General features: G+C 52.6%; 8 protein-coding genes across 8 annotated transcripts; 5 read left to right on the forward strand and 3 right to left on the reverse strand.

Moving 5' to 3' along the window:
* Positions 1-138: 138 nt before the first annotated feature.
* Positions 139-2,630, forward strand: BO72DRAFT_479299 (putative MFS drug efflux pump; the record flags this gene model as incomplete). The annotated part of the gene is made up of 8 exons (XM_040947569.1): positions 139-485; positions 560-638; positions 695-753; positions 810-966; positions 1,026-1,405; positions 1,468-1,840; positions 1,899-2,029; positions 2,217-2,630. Exons 1-8 carry the CDS (start codon positions 330-332, stop codon positions 2,628-2,630), a joined length of 1,749 nt encoding a protein of 582 aa, XP_040798788.1. The 5' UTR covers positions 139-329.
* A 656-nt stretch (positions 2,631-3,286) lies between these two features.
* BO72DRAFT_194100 (SGF11 family protein) lies at positions 3,287-4,837 on the reverse strand. The gene is made up of 2 exons (XM_040939556.1): positions 4,495-4,837; positions 3,287-4,400 (listed from the first exon to the last, which is right to left on the reverse strand). Exons 1-2 carry the CDS (start codon positions 4,558-4,560, stop codon positions 3,474-3,476), a joined length of 993 nt encoding a protein of 330 aa, XP_040798789.1. The 5' UTR covers positions 4,561-4,837; the 3' UTR covers positions 3,287-3,473.
* A 638-nt stretch (positions 4,838-5,475) lies between these two features.
* On the forward strand, positions 5,476-7,050 carry BO72DRAFT_450454 (GNAT family N-acetyltransferase). Its single transcript, XM_040945258.1, has one exon. The coding sequence runs from the start codon at positions 5,624-5,626 to the stop codon at positions 6,785-6,787; it is 1,164 nt and encodes a 387-aa protein (XP_040798790.1). The 5' UTR covers positions 5,476-5,623; the 3' UTR covers positions 6,788-7,050.
* A 1,682-nt stretch (positions 7,051-8,732) lies between these two features.
* Positions 8,733-10,092, forward strand: BO72DRAFT_450455 (3' exoribonuclease family protein). Its single transcript, XM_040945259.1, has one exon. The coding sequence runs from the start codon at positions 8,879-8,881 to the stop codon at positions 10,031-10,033; it is 1,155 nt and encodes a 384-aa protein (XP_040798791.1). The 5' UTR covers positions 8,733-8,878; the 3' UTR covers positions 10,034-10,092.
* Positions 10,093-10,139: 47 nt separating this feature from the next.
* BO72DRAFT_194148 (aspartic endopeptidase) lies at positions 10,140-12,264 on the reverse strand. Its single transcript, XM_040939557.1, has one exon. It carries the CDS (start codon positions 12,112-12,114, stop codon positions 10,246-10,248), a length of 1,869 nt encoding a protein of 622 aa, XP_040798792.1. The 5' UTR covers positions 12,115-12,264; the 3' UTR covers positions 10,140-10,245.
* Positions 12,265-12,327: 63 nt separating this feature from the next.
* cyp1 (putative peptidyl prolyl cis-trans isomerase (CypC)) lies at positions 12,328-13,368 on the forward strand. The gene is made up of 3 exons (XM_040943246.1): positions 12,328-12,436; positions 12,490-12,531; positions 12,607-13,368. The coding sequence occupies exons 1-3, from the start codon at positions 12,404-12,406 to the stop codon at positions 13,018-13,020; spliced, it is 489 nt and encodes a 162-aa protein (XP_040798793.1). The 5' UTR covers positions 12,328-12,403; the 3' UTR covers positions 13,021-13,368.
* BO72DRAFT_194155 (uncharacterized protein) lies at positions 13,153-13,518 on the reverse strand. Its single transcript, XM_040939558.1, has one exon. The coding sequence runs from the start codon at positions 13,476-13,478 to the stop codon at positions 13,284-13,286; it is 195 nt and encodes a 64-aa protein (XP_040798794.1). The 5' UTR covers positions 13,479-13,518; the 3' UTR covers positions 13,153-13,283.
* A 745-nt stretch (positions 13,519-14,263) lies between these two features.
* Positions 14,264-16,224, forward strand: BO72DRAFT_529929 (putative Rab geranylgeranyl transferase escort protein; the record flags this gene model as incomplete). Its single annotated transcript, XM_040950270.1, has 4 exons — positions 14,264-14,337; positions 14,399-14,517; positions 14,579-15,595; positions 15,788-16,224. 4 exons carry the CDS (start codon positions 14,264-14,266, stop codon positions 16,120-16,122), a joined length of 1,545 nt encoding a protein of 514 aa, XP_040798795.1. The 3' UTR covers positions 16,123-16,224.
* Between the last annotated feature and the right edge of the window lie 1,217 nt (positions 16,225-17,441).

The following is a 17,441-nucleotide window of genomic DNA, read 5'->3' on the forward strand; positions in this document are numbered from 1 at the left end:
CGTGTAACTCCACTACAAAACTTGTCAACTTCCTCGGTTGTCACCCAAAGGGGTAGCATCTCCGCCTGTCCATCTCCCCTCAAAGGATGTGCGAGGGAGTCATGACGGCTGCTACTTCCGCTATCTACACCCACCGGGTATCTGAAGGGTCGAGACCCGGTGCTGGCTGTTGATCAATGTGGGCAGCCATAACTTATATAAATTAAGTTCACTTTACTTTGTCCGACCAGATTCTCATCGGATACGCATTTCTGCCACTGGCCGCGCGGTATTGGACCTAGTCATTGTCAACCGTTCTCCCCAGTCTCTTTCCATCTACATTAAGCGCTATGGACGTCGCAGGCCAGCGCAGCCAAGCTGGCGTCGACGAAAAGACAGCAGCACATTCATCTTTCAATGACAATGCAGCGAGTGATTTTAGCCACCGGGAGGTGGCTGGACGAGACTCCAACGAGGAGGACATCGAAGGCGAAGTGAAGGTGCCAGTGCGTATAATCCTCAACTAAAGGAAGCAAATACTGGCTGGATCAAGAACTTGCTGATATTGGACGACTTTTAGATGACCTTTCGTCGATTCATGGGTTTCACCGCAATGGCGTTCCTATGGACTGGAAGTCAGATTCCAGTCTACTTATTCGGTACGGCTGCGCTGATGTCTGTCCAACGCGATGTCAGTGGTCTAACATTTGGTTAGGGGGTATTCCACCTTATATTTATCGAGAGATCGGTGGGGCAGATAGATGGGTCTGGTTTGTAAGACTACACCACGTTCTCTGAGGGATTGTTCATTACCGACTAGTATCATATAGGTCCTGGCAAATCTTCTTGCTCTCGCTGGCGTCTGTCCTTTCGTCGGATCGCTGTCGGATTTGATCGGTCGTCGATATGTTGCCATCATTGGAGCCTCGCTCATTTGCCTTGGTATGATCGTGAGCAGTACAGCCAACACGATGAATACATTTATTGGTACGTTTACCAGAGAGTTGCCACTCTTCAGACTGTGGAATATATCTAACAACTTGAAGCCGGCATGGCAATTGCAGGGGCAGGAGCAGGTGTCAACGAACTTACTGCGCTGGCTGCGACCTCTGAAATGGCGCCAACGCGACAGAGGGGCAAATATGTGGCGGTATTGATCTTCACCATCTTACCATTCTGTCCCTCGGTGCTCTGGGCCCAGCTCATTGCAGCACACAGCAGCTGGAGATACGTCGGCGCATTCTGCGGAGCGTGGAATGGATTTGGATTGCTGGCCACAGCGCTCTTTTACTTCCCACCACCTCGAGTAAACTCCGAGGGATTGAGCAAGGCAGAAGTCATCTGTCGTATTGACTTTGTCGGCGGATTCCTCAGCATTTCCGGTCTCATCGTCTTTTTGGCTGGCTTACAATGGGGTGGTTACATGGTAAGCGTAGCATGAGATATTCCTTCGCACTGTCTTTCTAACCTCCGTCTCTACGTTCACAGTACAGCTGGAAAACCGCTCATGTCCTCGTCCCGCTCATCCTCGGTTTCATACTCCTCGTCCTCTTCGCAGTCTGGGAAGTCTACGGCGCGAAATATCCCATCTTCCCAAGTCGCTTGAAGCAAGAACCCTGGACCTTGGGTTTGACGCTAGTCATCACCTTCATTTCCGGAGCGAACTTCTTCTCCGTCCTCATGTTCTGGCCTACGCAGTCGTTCAACGTCTACGGCCACGATCCTGTTGACGTGGGTGTTCGCAGTATCCCCATCGGCTTTGCCATCCTGATCGGTGCATGCATTGTGCTATGGCTGCTGAGTGTGCTTCGTGGTCATAACAAGGAGCTTCTGATCCTGAGCAGCGTTCTTATGACAGCAGGTCAGTCTTAGACTACAAAACCAAAATGCAATTTTGTATAAACGCTAATCTCCATCAGGCTGCGGCGCCCTCTCCATTGGCCGAGTCGACAACCTCTACCAATTATGGGGTATTCTTGTCCTTGCAGGCCTAGGAATCGGCGGCATCGTCGTTCCAGCATCCATCATGACAACCATCATCTGTCCAGATGTAAGATTGCCATAGCTAACCCTCGTTCTGCCCACCCTTCCTCCAACCCTCAATCCCCCCTTCTTCCACCCCAGCATCATGCCACCGCGCAGCCAGCCCTGTGAATAGCCTCGCCTTCAGATCACTCCAAATTCCCCTTCAACAACCCAGATTAAATCCAACTGACACCTCGCTCCTCCCTCCATAGGACCTAATCGCCACCATCTCCGCCCTCACCCTCTCCATCCGCGTCGTCGGCGGCGGCATCGGCTACACGATCTACTACAACATTTTCATCTCCAAGTTCGTGCCCAACGCCGAGCACTACATCGGCGGCGTCATGATGACGCAGCTCAACATCACCAATCCACAGTACATCGCCGAAGCGATCCAGCTGACGGGCGCGTCGCTCCTCGAGGAGCTCGACGCGATCCCCGGCATCGCCGGCAACCCCGCGGCGTACGAGGCGGTCGTGACGGCCGGTCAGATAGCGTTCGCAGAGAGCTACAAGTGGGTGTACTATGCCAGCATCGGGTTCGGCGGGGTGGCGATCCTGGCGGCGTGCTTCCTGGGGGATGTGCGGCGGTATATGAACGATCATGTGGCGGTGGTGATGCATTGATGCGCAACGAGGGGGACGGTCTACAGGAGGAAGAGAAGCGTAGGGCTAGGGCAGATGCCGCCCTATGATAATGATACATTGACGCATGATGCTTCTATGATGGTCAGGTGGTGGATGGTCCCTTGCTTGGTCTGAGATTGGTTCAACTCTGTACATAAACATACAGCATTGCCGGAGAAAAGAAGAGAACCACAAGCAGGACAAAGATGTAAATTCCCAATTCTCAACCGCGGGAGCATGGGATTCCCCCAAAATCCGGCCCACCAAGACATTTATTGTACAATACAAAGTTGTTGCAATGAGCAAGATCATCTATCCCTAAGAACAAAGTCCGACAAGAATGAGGGGAAAAAACACCCAATAACATTTCAGAAGGTGACCCGGACGGAAAAGAACAAAACAAACAAAAAAAAATGAAGAATAAGTAAAGAGAGAGAATCCAGCAAAGAAGAAGGGCAGCGCCGACCATGTCCCAGAGACTTTTTCCTTTTCTTCTTGGGCGAGTGAACTCGATGGTCCTGAAGTAGTAGGTTTCTTTCCCGCCTATTGACGCCTTTCACAATGCCGGGTATTTACGTCAAAAAATAGTGATGAGTTGGTTTCGTAATGGCAAATGGAGACTGTTATGTCCAAATGTCTCGGGGTTTCTTCTTGCGATGCAGAAAGGAATTTTGCCAGATATGAGGGGTTGGGGGGTGGGGGCAAAAGCAAAGTAAAGAGTATAAAGGAGGTATGTGTGGTGAAAGTGGTGGAGAAATCGAGGGGGTGGGGGTGGTTAAATGAACAACAGGGATTGGGATTATAAGACATAGAGCAAAAGAAAGGTGAAACCCCGAGTTCCTGTCAGGAATTGTCCCCGTTGGCTTCGCTTTTAATATCGGGCTCACCAAATGCATCATCTGCAGTGGCCATGTCCGGTGTTAATCCGTTCTTGAGCTTGCTGCTGGGAGGGGTGGGCTTCTTCCCCGCCAGCTTCTTGGGAGCACCGAGTTTCTTCTTCTTGTTCATGGTCGGCGGGCCATCGTCGTCGATCAGGGGGCGTTTGGGCGGAGCGGAGGCGGGCGTGCTGCTGCCGTTGCTGTTGTTCTCCAAGGGGGTCTTGTTGCGGCCACCCAGTGGTCGGCCGGAGATGCCCAAGCAGCGGTCCAGATGCTGCGCCACGCGGGTCACGACAAAGTATCTTGGGCAGTTCGGACACTTCACCGTTGGGAACGATATTCTTTCCGGTACAGCCTGCTTGAAGGAGCCGTCGGGGGTGGTGGGTGGGCTCGACCCGGGGGTATTTGAGGTGGTGACTTGCTTCTTCTTCTGAGGTTTTACCTTGTCCGTCACGAATGGGTTCCCGTTGACGTCGTGGCCAGGTTTGCTGATCGTCGGCTGCTTCTGGCAGTACTCGCGGTACGGGTCGGGAGGGGCACGAGCCCCGACGCCTGTCACAGGGTACAAGAGGCGCGGCAGCCGGCAATCAGGACAAATGATATCCTTGGTGGTTTGTAGAGGGTTGCCCTTTAAGTAGACCTTGCCCTCGTCGAAGATGGCCCCGTCGGTTTCCACGCGAATGTCCTTGAGTTCCTCGAAATCGAGATCGCCAGGCTTGAACGCGCTGGCCGGTTTTCCGCTTTCTTCGCGACGCCTGGTCGCCTCCTCATCTGCCTTCTGTCGCGCAGCAACGACCGCGGAACGCATGCGGGAAACCTTCTCATCGCGGTGTACTTTGGCGACTATGTCATGGATGATGTTGTAGAATGTGTCATTAAGGATTTCGCAGGTCTGCACTGTATTAGCACTGTGTAGAATGGGGCGCAACTAGTGGACAATAAATCTGCGCGAATAAAGCGTGATTCATCATGCTTGCGGTGCTTACTAGTTTCGCTATCGTCCCTGGAGGGAAAGAGGATCCCCGTTCCTCAGCCCCGTTTGACTCGCCCATCGTTGTAATTTGTGTGTTCTGAAGTGCCGATCGTTAGAAACAGCATAGCCTCAAAGAGTGAGCTACATGAGAGAAGAACACGAAAAGAATAGCAGCGGCGACCGTCAAAAGTGCGCCGGTCGATACTAACGTCTCTCGCAAGCAAATTGCTTGTGAGAATAAGAACGTTCCCATAACGCTCTGTCAATGGTGACCGTCATGCGAAAGCCACAGTCCGAACGTACCTTGATACCAACGTATCCTACTCCAAATTGTGCGGTTGGCTCTCCCTAAAGGTCGGCCAGTATGGCGAAGTCCGTCTTTGTGCAAGATAGAGCCCCAAGAGCTTCGATGTTATAGCTTCATGTAGGTTGTATGTACTGTCCAAGCAAGTTTGATTCGGAGTTCTTTGGTCGGCGACGGATGCGGATCGATTGGGATGATGTCGTAATAGACAGTCAAGTGTGTGTTAGTCGAATCCGACGAAGCCGTAGAGGAGGGTAGGTCTATAGAGATACCAGTCGATTCAAAAGAGTAACACGTGAAAAGGAGGATAGGTATTGTCCATTTGACTTTCAGTGGTGACGGGCGTTTATTAACTGGAGGCGGGAAACTGCCTGCGCACGGTAGGGAGAATCAGCGGACTGCGCGCTACGCCCGTCATCCCAACATGGAGTGTCCACTCACCTGGATACCTGAGAATATAATCATATATATAGCAAAGAAGCTAGTCGATGGGGAGAACAGGCCAAGAAAAGACCAAAGAACAAGCGACAGGCGCAACACCAGGGGGCAATCCTGGATTTGAGGGGGGCCGTGAAGAGAGAGGCTCTTTCGGCGCTGGCCTTTGCCTCATCCAGCCCGGCCCGACCGCCCGATCTTATCTTATCGCATCTCCGCGTTTTCCTCGTCCACCGCTTTGAATCGCGCGTTTCCCCTCTTCTGGCGTCTTTCCCCTCCTACGTTCTCTGCTCGTTCTCTCGTCTATTCTTTGAGCGATCATATAGCCCTATGCTGCTATAAACAGCTGTTGATCCTAACTCTCTAACCCGTGCTGCTTGTAGCAGCTCATTTCTTGCCAGACATGGCATACCAATTCTTCGCAAAGGCGCATCAATCCAAAGCGCCTACCTCTCCACCTTTGTCTGCCCCTCAGGCTTCAGTGTCGACATTTTCTTCCTCCAAACCCGCGCAAGCTCGACCGCCGGTATACCCAGCAGCCCGTCTATCTTCGTCCTCTTCATCGAATCCATTTTCACTCAACTTGCCCTCCAGAGTGCAGCCCCCTTCTTCCAAAGACACGCCCTTCGAGCCGACCGCGTACCCCCAGCGCATAGCATCAGGCCACCCCACTCCGCACCCGCACGTCACGGTCGAAGTCGTGAGTACGGCTCACATACCCTCCCTGACTCGGATCACGGGGTTGCTGCTGCCTATTCGCTACCCGAACTCATTTTACACAGCCACGGTCACTGACCCCGTGATCGCGTCGCTGTCCCGCGTGGCCATTTACCATGACCACCCGGTGGCCGCAGCGCCCGCATCGACCGCGCCTTCTTCGTCGACCAATCTCAAGGCACCAACAACTGGTACCGATAAAGTCATCGGGGGGATTCGCTGTCGGCTGGAGCGACTGCCTTCCACTGCCGCAAAATTTCTGCAGGCACGTCACCACTCCCAGCAGCAAGAACCGACCAACCTCTACATCCAGACACTTCACCTTCTTTCTCCGTATCGAGGGTGTGGAGTTGCAGCCTCACTGCTCAACTCGCTACTATATACTTCCTCGCTTCCCTCTGCGTCCTCGAATCTAGAAGCTCCACCTCAAGTCTCCGACCTGGTGAGACATTACAACATTCGCACTGTCACGGCACACGTGCACGAAGCCAATGAAGACGGTCTGAAATGGTACCTTGCGCGTGGCTTCCAATTAGAGGACGGCGTTGTTGAAAATTACTACCGCCGCCTGAGACCCTCTGGGGCCAGAATCGTCAAACTCATCCTGCAGTGGAACGATGACGAGCACGTGCATGTGGAAACCCAGGTTCGGAACAGTCCACCATCTATTAATCCGAAGCACAAGTCTGTCAATGAAGACGACGATGAAGACTGGGAGAAGGTCGAGGCAGAAGACGAACAGGAGGACCATGGAGTGCAGCCAATTTTGGATTCGGAATCCAAGCTTTCCGAAGCCGACGATAGCCTCAATAGGAAGCGCAAAGCTGAAGAGGATCACGCAAAACGTTAGTCTGCTATCGCCTCAGTTTTTTATCATCGTGATGTCAAAGTCCCGTCACGCGTTGCATCGTTTGGGCATGTTGTTTTGAATTACCATGGATACCCTGTTTGCTACCTACATCATACACTTTATAGAACACACATCTTCTACCTGTGCTGTGCTTGTTAGAATTTCGCAATCATCTTTCATTCATATATTGGAGTACTTTACTACGAGCATTTATATTACCTGAAGTGATTTGTTCTAGAAGAATAATTTGAAATAGACCCAAGGCTAGATACATTAGGCTCTCAGATTCATGTCAGGCCTGTCATTAGCATAAGTATTTCCCAATAGATCTCCGTCACTAATGTGAATATGTGTCTCGACCCACTGAGTATGCCGAGAAGATAGTGTATCCCTGGTAGCTGTGAGTCATGGGAAACATACTACCTTAAAGTAGCTACACACACCTCTATGAGTGATAGACATGGTGAATGTGATCCTCGGCTGTGGCAGACAGTTACTAATTCGTGTTGGTGTTCCACAACCCACTGGAACCCACAACGATTCACAGCCTATTATTTCTCTACGGTGGACTGCACGGTCCAGACCCACCATCGTCTATATAGAAGAGCGCGGCGTCCCGCCCCCCGCCCCGCCCACGAAATTCACGCCATGTTCAAAATATTTCATCGCTCTCTGATCTCTCCCTACAACTCAACTCTTCCTACAACAATCTCTCATCATGAACGCCAAGACATCGAATCTAGAAAGCTTCATACGCGCCTTGAACTTCTATCATGAACACTAACACTCACTTCGAAATTGACTTACCGCTCAAAGTGCATCCACTGCTACCCCTGGGCAGCAGACGATGAAGAGACGCGTCATACCGGTAACAACCAGCCAGTGTGTTGTAATGAGTGCATACACATCAGGCCAGGGAAGCCACGGGTGATCCGTTCGAATCCCAGCCTTGGCAATCTCCTTTTCTCTACTTCCGCCGCCGCTTTTATCAGCACGCCCACTACTGGCTTTCTACTTGATCGACACCTGGGTGGTACGGGTAATCAGAAAACATGTTAATACCAGAGGTTCATGTTAGAGAACCCCCTGAATTTCTTTTCCAGTGCCTGGCAGGCTTCCTTTTCTTCTCATGGTTGCATGAAATCGTACGCCTGCCACGGTATAGGTTAAGAAGGATAGCACTACACCAACAATCGCCGGTGTAGTGCAATGGTAGGACGCGCCGCTACCTTCGGCGAGATCTGGTCGAGTCCCAGTAGCGGCGCTTTTTTGCCTTCTGTGTCCTTCGCAGCTTCCCAGAACAACCGTCTTTTGTCAGACAACCACGCAGTTTTGAATCGCAGGAAGGAGCGCAGAATATAGCAGGTCAGTGTCGCTTATTGCTAGCCCCTCATTAAACCGGTAACCACGCAGCCGGGGCGAACATCGTGGCTTCTCTGCAGATCTCGGCAGTTGCGTTCGGGGTAAACCCATCCGCACCATTACAGGCCTGGGTTCGAATCCCAGCCCCGGGTATGTTCTTTTTTGCGGTTTCTTTTTTCCCCCTGCACTCGCCGCCTGAAATGGCGTACTTGGAAGCTGCGAAGAAGTATGGTATAGCGAGGTCAAGAGTAGATATAGTACTTAGCACTATTGTGTTTTGGTAAACTCATAGGGATCGATCTGCTCAATCAAGCTACTTCATGGCAATGACAAACTACATGTGTTCCAACAGCTTAAATCCACGAGCAAGACATTCTAGGCTCGATAGAGTAAAGAAGCACCTTAAACTGCTTGGACGACAGATAGGCTATCGCAGCAGCTAGATCTCGATCTATGGTATACAGACTAGTGCTCTAACAAGCTAAGCTGGGCTACTAGAGCTCCCCCCTCTCACCGCCCAGAGATAACCCCACAATTCTGCCGCCGAAAAATGCAACGCAGTTTGAATCCACCGACAAACCAACCTACGAACCTACCTTCATACAATCAAAGAGTTGTTCAAACCAGCGCATCATCTCTTCCCAATCCCTCTACACAATCTTGACAGCTACCAACACAGCATTGCATCAACAACGAAACGAGTCTCTCCACCATTCTCAAAACGCAATCATGGCCTCCTCAGCGCCGCCCCCAGCCCTGACCCTCCCCCCCTCGCAATTCGCCCGCCTCCAACCTCACGCCTACCTCCTCGCGCACCTCTCCCCGCCCGCGTCCAGCAACCAACCCTCCCTCCGCGCCAACGGCCGCCAGCCCGCGCAGTTCCGCCCCACCTCCGCCAACACGGGCTCCCTCACCCACACGAACGGCAGCGCCGTCGTCCGCGTCGGCGACACCACCGCCGTCTGCGGCGTGCGCGCCGAACTCCTCCCCACCAGCGACATCGCCTCGTGGAGCGTGTCGCACGCTTCGTCCGGCGCTCACAAACGTGCGACGACCACCAAGAATGACGCCGACGCCGACGCCGACGAATCCCACATCCAAGACCTCAACCTCCTGGTGCCGAACCTCTCGCTGAGCACCGGCTGCGCGCCGGGGTTCGTGCCGGGCGCGCCGCCCTCGGCCCTCGCGCAGTCCCTCTCCCATCAGATTCTGGGGCTGTTGCACAGTACCCGGTTGGTGCGGGCGGAGGATCTGCGGGTTTGGTATCAGGTGCCTTCGTTTGAAGGGGATGGGGATATGGATGTTGATGCGGAGGAGGACGAAGGGCGGAAGAAGAAGAACGACGGGAAAGAGATCAAGGCGTTCTGGGTCCTGTATATCGATATCATGATCATCTCGCTGGCGGGGAATGCGTTTGACGCGGCGTGGGCGGCGGTCCTGGCGGCGTTGCGGGATACCCGGCTGCCGCGCGCGTGGTGGGATGCTGATAATGAGATGGTCGTGTGCTCCGAGGCCGTGGCGGAGGCGACGAGGCTGTCGTTGCGGGGGTTGCCAATCGCCAGCTCGTTCTGTGTGTTTGAGGCGGATGCCGCGGCGGGGTGGAGGGCGGTGATTGTGCCGGATGCGGAGGAGGAGAAGAAGATTGAGGAGGATCAGCGGAGGGGTATGCAGCGGCGGTGGATCTTGGCGGATCCTGATGGGTATGAGGAGGGGTTGAGTCAGGAGCGCGTGTGTTTGGTGGTGGATCGGGAGATGGGGAAGACAGTGATTGTTAAGATGGAGAAGAATGGTGGGTGGGCGGTGGATGGGAGGGAGTTGAAGCAGTTGGTGGATATTGCGGCGGAGAGATGGGAGAGTCTGAAGCTGATCTTGGAGCAGTGTTGAGATTTCTCCGTCCTTTTATTTTTCTAACTTGCGTGAAAATAGCTAGTGTTACAGTAAATGATACCAGATTCGTTGTCATCTCTTTTCCTATGGCTTTCTTCTCATTCCCTCGTGGTCAGTGATTTAATATTGTAAGGTACGTCAACAAGCACCAGCAACCTAAAACGTAACGAGTGCGCAACTCCAACAATGCATCTGATTCAGCGATTCTTTCAAGGACTGGTTGCGCCTGCATGGCGAGGACTTCGCCGACGACGCTTGGTCGGAGGCTCACTGTCACCCTCTGCGCCCACAACCGACCAGTTCTCTTCGTCCGCCGCACTCGACTTACTGCTGGGCGCGGGACTCTTTGATTTGAGAGCTTTCTTCGCCTTGTTGGGATAGAAGAGGGAGACTGTGAACAATTCGAAGTCTTTGGCCTCCTCTTCTTTGTCACTGGATGTGTTGGAGTCTTTACCATCGTCATCATCAGCATCATCACCTTCCGCCTTCTTGTCCTTATCTTCGGATGTCTCAGCACGGCCGCTGTCGGAGTTCTTGCAATAGGAGAGAATGCGAGAAAAGAAGCCCAGATTTTCTTGGCGTTCGGGATGCTCCTTCTTGTCCTCTGATATCTCGTCGCTCTCCTCATCATCCTCGTCCTCCTCGCTGAACTCCCACATCTCACCAATCTCATTTCTAACCAAGGCAGTGCCCCACAAAGAGATCAGGACCCCGGGGACAAGGTACAAGAGAGCGGGCTGAGGATGATCAAAGATCTGCATCACCACCAGCGTCGCGATCATCCCCACTAAGTATCCGACAATACTGGCCTTGAAGTACGTCTTGGGGAAAGACCGAGCATCGTGGTATGGGGGCTGCAATTCAGGCTCCTTCGGTGCCACAGACCGCGTCCAGAAACGCTCTCCCCAGCCTCCAGTGGCGGATTGATATATGGGCTTGATGAATTCCACTCCGTTGCCCTCCGCCCGAGCCTTCTGCAAGCCCTTCCGCTTGTAGTAGAGGTAGAGGTCAAAGCGCAGGGCCAGCCCCACCATCATACCCGGGATGATAATGTCGCCCAAGCCCAACATAGCCAGCGACACGGTGTCCGGAGCTTCGCCAGAGACCGGAGGCCGCGGGAAAAGAAGCTTGATGGGCACATCGAGTTTCTTGGCGACTGTCACCATCAGCGGGGTGAAGTAGACGAAGTAGATGTCGTAGAAGAACAGGGATCCCAGGATGAGCGATCCGGTCACGAAGGTCGACGGAGACATGAACTGCAAGGTACCGTAACAGAAGCTGAAGCCCAAGAAGTTGGTCAGCCACCATGGCTTGGTGACGAAGGTGAAGTAGCCGATCGCGGGCAACGCCAGGAGGGTACTGAGGAGATCCAGCATATCCAGCCAGACTTCACCACGCACAAGTCGATGCACATGAACGCGGAGCTTGGCCCGCCAGTATAGCGTGCTGCGAAGTTTCCAGATCGCAGTACGTACAAGACCAGGGAGTGGAATTCGGCTGAAGACGCCGGGGAGGGGAGAACGCCGACTGTCTGCCGATTGAGGATTGTTTGGGTCGTCTTTGACAGCAATGAAAGCCTTCTCGGAGGGTTTCTGTTTCCAGGTTCGGCCAGCAGAGCTGTATCTCCTTGGGAAGACGAAGGATCTGACGACAGAGAGAAAGTCTTTCAAGAACGCTATGGCGAAGAAGAGCCCCATCTGCGAGAAGTAGTAACCAAGGATCTTGTTCAACGTCTCAGCCCCTTTGTATTTAATGAACAGATACAGTCCTCCGAGTGTGAGTCCGGCTGTGAGAGGGAACATCAAGGCGTCGCTTGGTGCCAGACCCTCCATCTTGTGGCCGTTGCTTTTGTTGTCCTCCTCCGACTCATCGTCATCCGATTCGTACTCGGAGTCTTGTGTTTTCTTGGGGGGATTTGTGGCCGATGGCGGTTTCGCTAACGATGCATGCGCGCCGATATAGATAGGAAAGATCGCGGAGAGGAGGAGGTGGCCGTAGGTTGGGAGAAGAGGCTTGATGAGGGTAAACTGATAGATGACCTGGCCCAGGATCTCCGCGAAAGGGCTGACGTCGTCCATGGTGGCTGCGGAGGCCTGGAGCAGGGGCGAGATGGCTGAACTATGAGATATGCTGCCTATGTGAGGGGGGCGAAATGGTTGTTCTGAAAGTTGGGGCAGAAAGTGCTCAGGCCATAGCTGTTGAAGCAGTGTGTTTTACCTCTATCTTGGGATGCGGTCATTGTTCCGCGTGAATATGCAACGCCAAGGCCCAATCTTCACTTTCCCGCCGCACTCCACCTTTGCATGTCCCATCCTTCCCCTCCAAAAATTCGCATATCAGTACTCGAGTACTAGCTTATCTCTCACAATGGCCACTGATGTAGCATTTGATACGAGCATGGTATGTCTATGGCGAAGCTTTTCCAGAAAGTTCAAGCTGCTAACAGGTCCCAGGGCTCGTTCACTGTCGAGCTCTACAATGCGCATGCGCCCAAGGTCAGTCACAGAAAGACTAAGCTCACTACGCACACTTCAAGGTTCTTCTGAGCTGACTCATGTCATACCATCTAGACGTGTAAGAATTTCGCAACCCTTGCGCAACGAGGATACTACAACGACGTCATTTTCCACCGCATCATCCCCAACTTCATGGTTCAGACTGGTGACCCTACCGGAACTGGAAGAGGAGGAAGCTCCATCTACGGCGAGAAATTCGAGGACGAGATCAACCCCAACCTGAAGCATACCGGAGCTGGCATCCTGAGCATGGCGAACAGCGGTCCCAACACCAATGGCAGCCAGTTCTTCGTCACGCTGGCACCGACGCCGTGGCTGGATGGAAAGCACACTGTCTTTGGCCGCGTCAAGAGCGGCATGAGGGTGATCCAGCGCATGGGTCTCGTGAAGACGAATGGCGAGGATAGACCGATGGACGAGGTCAAGATCATCCGCGCCAGGGTCGTGGAAGAAGGCACGGACGAGTGAGATCGTTGTGGGGGAACATCGAATACTGCGAGGCAGATTGGACCAAAGAGCTCCGTTGACACATCCCAGCAATGTCTACTTCCAGCCAGTGGACACAGGACAGTCGTCGGGCCATATGGAGGTCAGGATGACCAGAGCTTGAGAAGCATCCTGGCGCCGGTAACCACGCTATTGGCGGCGTCACGCACAGCACTGACAGCCATATTTCTGTGCCATCACGGCGATACATGGCTCAATTGTTGAAGTACAGAAGCTACAGCTTGCTATCTGCGAAGGAGAGATGGTACACTCATGTAGTTCGCAGACAGACAGATGATTTTAGATGAGTGGAATGTATCACTACAAAACGAACCGCTTCCATCAGATGTTACCATCCAGAGCAGCAGATACAGAGTGAAGATTCTTTCTACCACTCCTAATAAGACAAGGACCAGTGAAGGCTTGTCCGCGGACGACATACTGCTACGGTTGAGACAGCAGTAAGCCTGTGCAGAGCACTAGGAGTGGTGTGAAGAAAGAAAGAAACCTGACGTTGTGGGAGAATTGCTCCTTAAGCGGTTCTCCCAGATCCCGCCTAACCGTATCAGGAGTAGTGCTTTAGCTCACAGCCTAAGGCACATGTATTCCATGAATGATGCAACAATGCATAGCTCCTCTACTATACGAAGTACTATGTAGTAGAATTGAACTTCTCGCCAGCTCTGAAGAAACTCTAAGGGGATGAGCAAAGCTTGGCTGGATTTCGAGGAGTACAGAGCTTGATCTATAGCGCTGTGTTTTGTGTCGAATGCAAATTACAGCTCCAGCATTACCTATCCATTCATCATAGCTCCTTGTCTTTGTCTTGTGTTAACAGAATAGCTGGTGAAGAATATTCTTAAGCACGCAATAATTCACTTTCTCTAGACAAATACAGATCACCGAGGTACTCGATGCACTTGTATCATTTTTTGCAAATGTCACCATGGACACCTAGAGCGGGTCCGGTGATGTTCATCACGTGATCCACCACGGCGGGTCATGTATTTCTTCGCGCGTCCTTCGATTTCTTTTTCTCCCAACAAAAACCTTCTCGTTCTCGAGAGGAATGATTTGGGTTGCACCACCCATGGGCTGGATATTCCTGCTACGAAGGTGCTCAACAGCTTGTCATCCAACGTGACGGCAGCTGGCTTTGCTCAACACATCACTACAAGACTAAGCCCCTCATTCTAGCTTTGTATGCTGCCAAGTCATCATCGCAATGGAGTCACTAGCGGATACGCCGTGGGATGTAACAATCTCCGGCACTGGGCTGGCCCAGTCTCTCCTAGCACTGTGAGTTCTATTCAATGAAGGTGCTTGTCAACTGCATCGCTGACTGCTGGGTGCTTGACAGGGCCCTGTCTCGGTCGGGTAAGAACGTCCTGCACGTTGATAGAAATCCCTACTACGGGGGCGCCGAAGCTGCATTCAGCCTTCAGGAAGCCGAGGAGTGGGTCAATAGAGTCAACAGTGGTATGTCCATCGTTCTCTAGCTACAATCTGAGCACTGTCTGACGGGTATGGATAAGTGAAGAGACTGGTGATCACCCCTTCGAAGATGCTAGCGTACGCCTAGGAGATGGATCTCCTGAGGCCGGTACGCAGTTGTCCGCTTCTCGAGCATACACTCTCTCTCTGTCTCCGCAGCTTATCTATGCCCGCTCGCAGTTGCTTCCGACCTTGGTCTCGTCCAAGGTTCACCGACAGCTTGAGTTTCAAGCCGTCGGCAGCTGGTGGATCCACAGACCTGGCGATAGCGATGACAAGCGATTGTATCGCGTCCCGGGCAGTCGTGAGGACATATTTGCGGATGACATGATCAGCGTGAAGTCCAAACGAACCCTGATGAGGTTCATTCGTCATATCGGGCCGCCTCAACTGGGCGCTGTTGAAGATCAGGGAGAAGGCTCGTCGCTGGAAGAGGACGTTGGTGATGCATCCTTGTCAGAGTATCTGACATCCAAATTCAAGGTGCCGGAGGAGCTGCATGCACCGTTGCTTTCCCTCTGTCTATCGCAAGCCTCTCCCCAACAGACGTCGGCTCAATTTGCCGTGACTCGCATCAAGAGGCATTTGGCCTCGTTGGGTGTCTATGGCTCTGGCTTTGGAAGTCTTGCAGTCAAGTGGGGTGGTGGCTCCGAGATCTCTCAGGTCGGGTGCCGCGCCCTTGCCGTGGGTGGTGGTGTTTATGTTCTGAATACTGGCATTCAGTCACTGGAACTTCCCGCGGAGGATACCACGAATGAAGATTCTCGCATTCAACTGCTGCTATCCAATGACGAGGTCATCAAGACCAAGTTTGTCGTCGGCTCCAACTGGGATATCCCTGAAGCAGCTCGCTTGTCTTGTGATTGTGACAGAGTAGCCCGGTCCATATCGGTCGTTTCATCTTCCCTCGAGAGCCTCTTTCCGGCCACGGCGGAGGGCGGACCGGTGCCTGTTGGGGCGGTTGTCACTTTCCCTGGTGCTTCTCTTAGGCGGGCTGATGATTCGCCTCCGGTCTACATTCTGGTTCACTCTAGCGAGACGGGCGAGTGCCCAACAGGACAATGTAAGTTCTCAATCCTTTTTGACTCCTGCCTTCCCTACCCCTCTACTCTTATGATGACTTATCTTCAAAACTTATCTACATTGCCTGATTACTGTTGATGTAAACTTCACGAAGACTGATAAAGAGCATCCCACATCTTTGTTTTTCTCCGCTGCATGATTGTTTAAAACATCTTGCTAATATGTTTCTCAGGTGTCCTTTATGGTAGCATTAACATGCCCGGGTCCGATGGCCAGGCCTTGATTGATCTTGCTGTACAGCAGCTTCTTGAATCGGCCGGGGGTCCCAATGCACAAGTTCTTTGGTCGCTCTGTTATACTCAGTTGGGACGAGCCGAGACTCGCTCCGCTCAGCCTGCCAACCCAGTTGAGCGTATCATCCGCCTTCCACCCCCAAGCCTTGACCTTGCTTTCGATGATGCTTTGATTGACACGGTCAAGGATGCCTGGCAGGCTATCATGGGAGATGAGGCCACCGACCACGAATTCATGACGTTCGAGGATCGTGAGGGTGCTTATGAGGAATGATGTAGCTGTAAATGCTCTCTGTATTACTACAGTGACGTTCTGACGAACACATTTAATGATCATAGAGCTTTCGCTGATAGAACTGATAATCCACAAGTTGGCACCCTGAGTTTTGATCTTTGGTGACACATGAGCTGTCTCCCGCTCTTCTGTAGCCGATGTACGACCTTCGGAATACCTTGTATCCCCTATCCTGCAGATGTCATATGCAGCCTGACAAAGCGACAAGCTCAGCTAGTGCAGCTTGTGAGATGGGATCAAGCTCCGTGGCACTCGTGGCCGTAACACTTGCCGCACTGTATAGCACTTGTACCTGAATGTACCTGGAGACGTACTGTACATGTACTATGTACCTGCTTATCATCACCGAATTCAAGCCAGCAAGCTGCACGCCTTGTCTCCTTCGGTGCGTATCGATACCAACCGGAGTTCCCAGACATCATCATCCTTTCTACCCGTCTACATCCACCACCGCTGGCACCACACCCAAACCCACATCCCACGAACTGAACTCCCAAAATCGCATCGCAATACCTCAAACATATCCTTCACCTTTCCCGCACCCTCCAAATTAACTGGGACATCATGCCGAGTAGGCAGAAAAGCATAGAAGTGCCCGCTCGCGTAGAATAACAGCCCCCTAAAAGGGAGAACGAGTGGGCCGCGCACCCTCCCGCACCCCCCCACGTTCGATCACATCTGAAACACGCTGTCTTTCAATAGTCGGCTCGCCCAGCGGCCCAAGGGGGGGGGGAACTACCGTACTTACTTGAATTTGCTGGATTTGGTGTGGGAGGTTCTTAGCATGTCCGTGATTGGGGGAAATTAGGGAAGGCTTTTTTTTTCTGGAAGCAAGAAGAAGTAGTGACTAGAATGAATTAATTGTATACGCTCACCGGTTTGCTGCCTGTTGGGTGCGGGTACGGTTCCGAGGGAGTGATATGGAAGTAGATTACCTGACTGGGTACAGAGGAGGTTGGAGGAGGTTGGGAATGCCCTCACATGGCTCGATCATGGCGGGATATGGCATCATGGATATAGGTAGTGTATTTCTGGTAGGTGGCTGGGAGGTTGAGTACGTATGCGTTTGGGGTAGAGGTTATATACGGAGGACTGGCACTGGTGTTGTTCATATTTGGTCTCTACGAAATACTCTGTATAGATGTTGAGGAAACATCAAGGTGGTGAGTGCTGCCGGGAAGGTGCATGCACAACGTCGTTGGCGGAACGAACTCCGTTGCGTCAAGGTGATACTGAGACTCTCTTTCCACAAGAGTATGCCTTTATGCATGACACCCCGCCCGGTTTGTTGACTGCTG

The sequence above is a fragment of the Aspergillus fijiensis genome, assembly GCF_003184825.1.
Source record: "Aspergillus fijiensis CBS 313.89 unplaced genomic scaffold BO72scaffold_45, whole genome shotgun sequence".
Lineage (NCBI taxonomy): Eukaryota > Fungi > Ascomycota > Eurotiomycetes > Eurotiales > Aspergillaceae > Aspergillus > Aspergillus fijiensis.

Excerpts from the sequence above, each read along its gene's own strand:
- BO72DRAFT_194100 (XM_040939556.1), bottom strand. The coding sequence starts at position 4,560 with ATGGGCGAGTCAAACGGGGCTGAGGAACGGGGATCCTCTTTCCCTCCA. Across the intron at positions 4,401-4,494 it reads CAGGGACGATAGCGAAACTA|ACCTGCGAAATCCTTAATGA; the intron begins GTAAGCACCGCA and ends AATACAGTGCAG.
- BO72DRAFT_450454 (XM_040945258.1), top strand. The coding sequence starts at position 5,624 with ATGGCATACCAATTCTTCGCAAAGGCGCATCAATCCAAAGCGCCTACC.
- BO72DRAFT_450455 (XM_040945259.1), top strand. The coding sequence starts at position 8,879 with ATGGCCTCCTCAGCGCCGCCCCCAGCCCTGACCCTCCCCCCCTCGCAA.
- BO72DRAFT_194148 (XM_040939557.1), bottom strand. The coding sequence starts at position 12,114 with ATGGACGACGTCAGCCCTTTCGCGGAGATCCTGGGCCAGGTCATCTAT.
- cyp1 (XM_040943246.1), top strand. The coding sequence starts at position 12,404 with ATGGCCACTGATGTAGCATTTGATACGAGCATG. Across the intron at positions 12,437-12,489 it reads TAGCATTTGATACGAGCATG|GGCTCGTTCACTGTCGAGCT; the intron begins GTATGTCTATGG and ends AACAGGTCCCAG. Across the intron at positions 12,532-12,606 it reads ACAATGCGCATGCGCCCAAG|ACGTGTAAGAATTTCGCAAC; the intron begins GTCAGTCACAGA and ends CATACCATCTAG.
- BO72DRAFT_194155 (XM_040939558.1), bottom strand. The coding sequence starts at position 13,478 with ATGTCGTCCGCGGACAAGCCTTCACTGGTCCTTGTCTTATTAGGAGTG.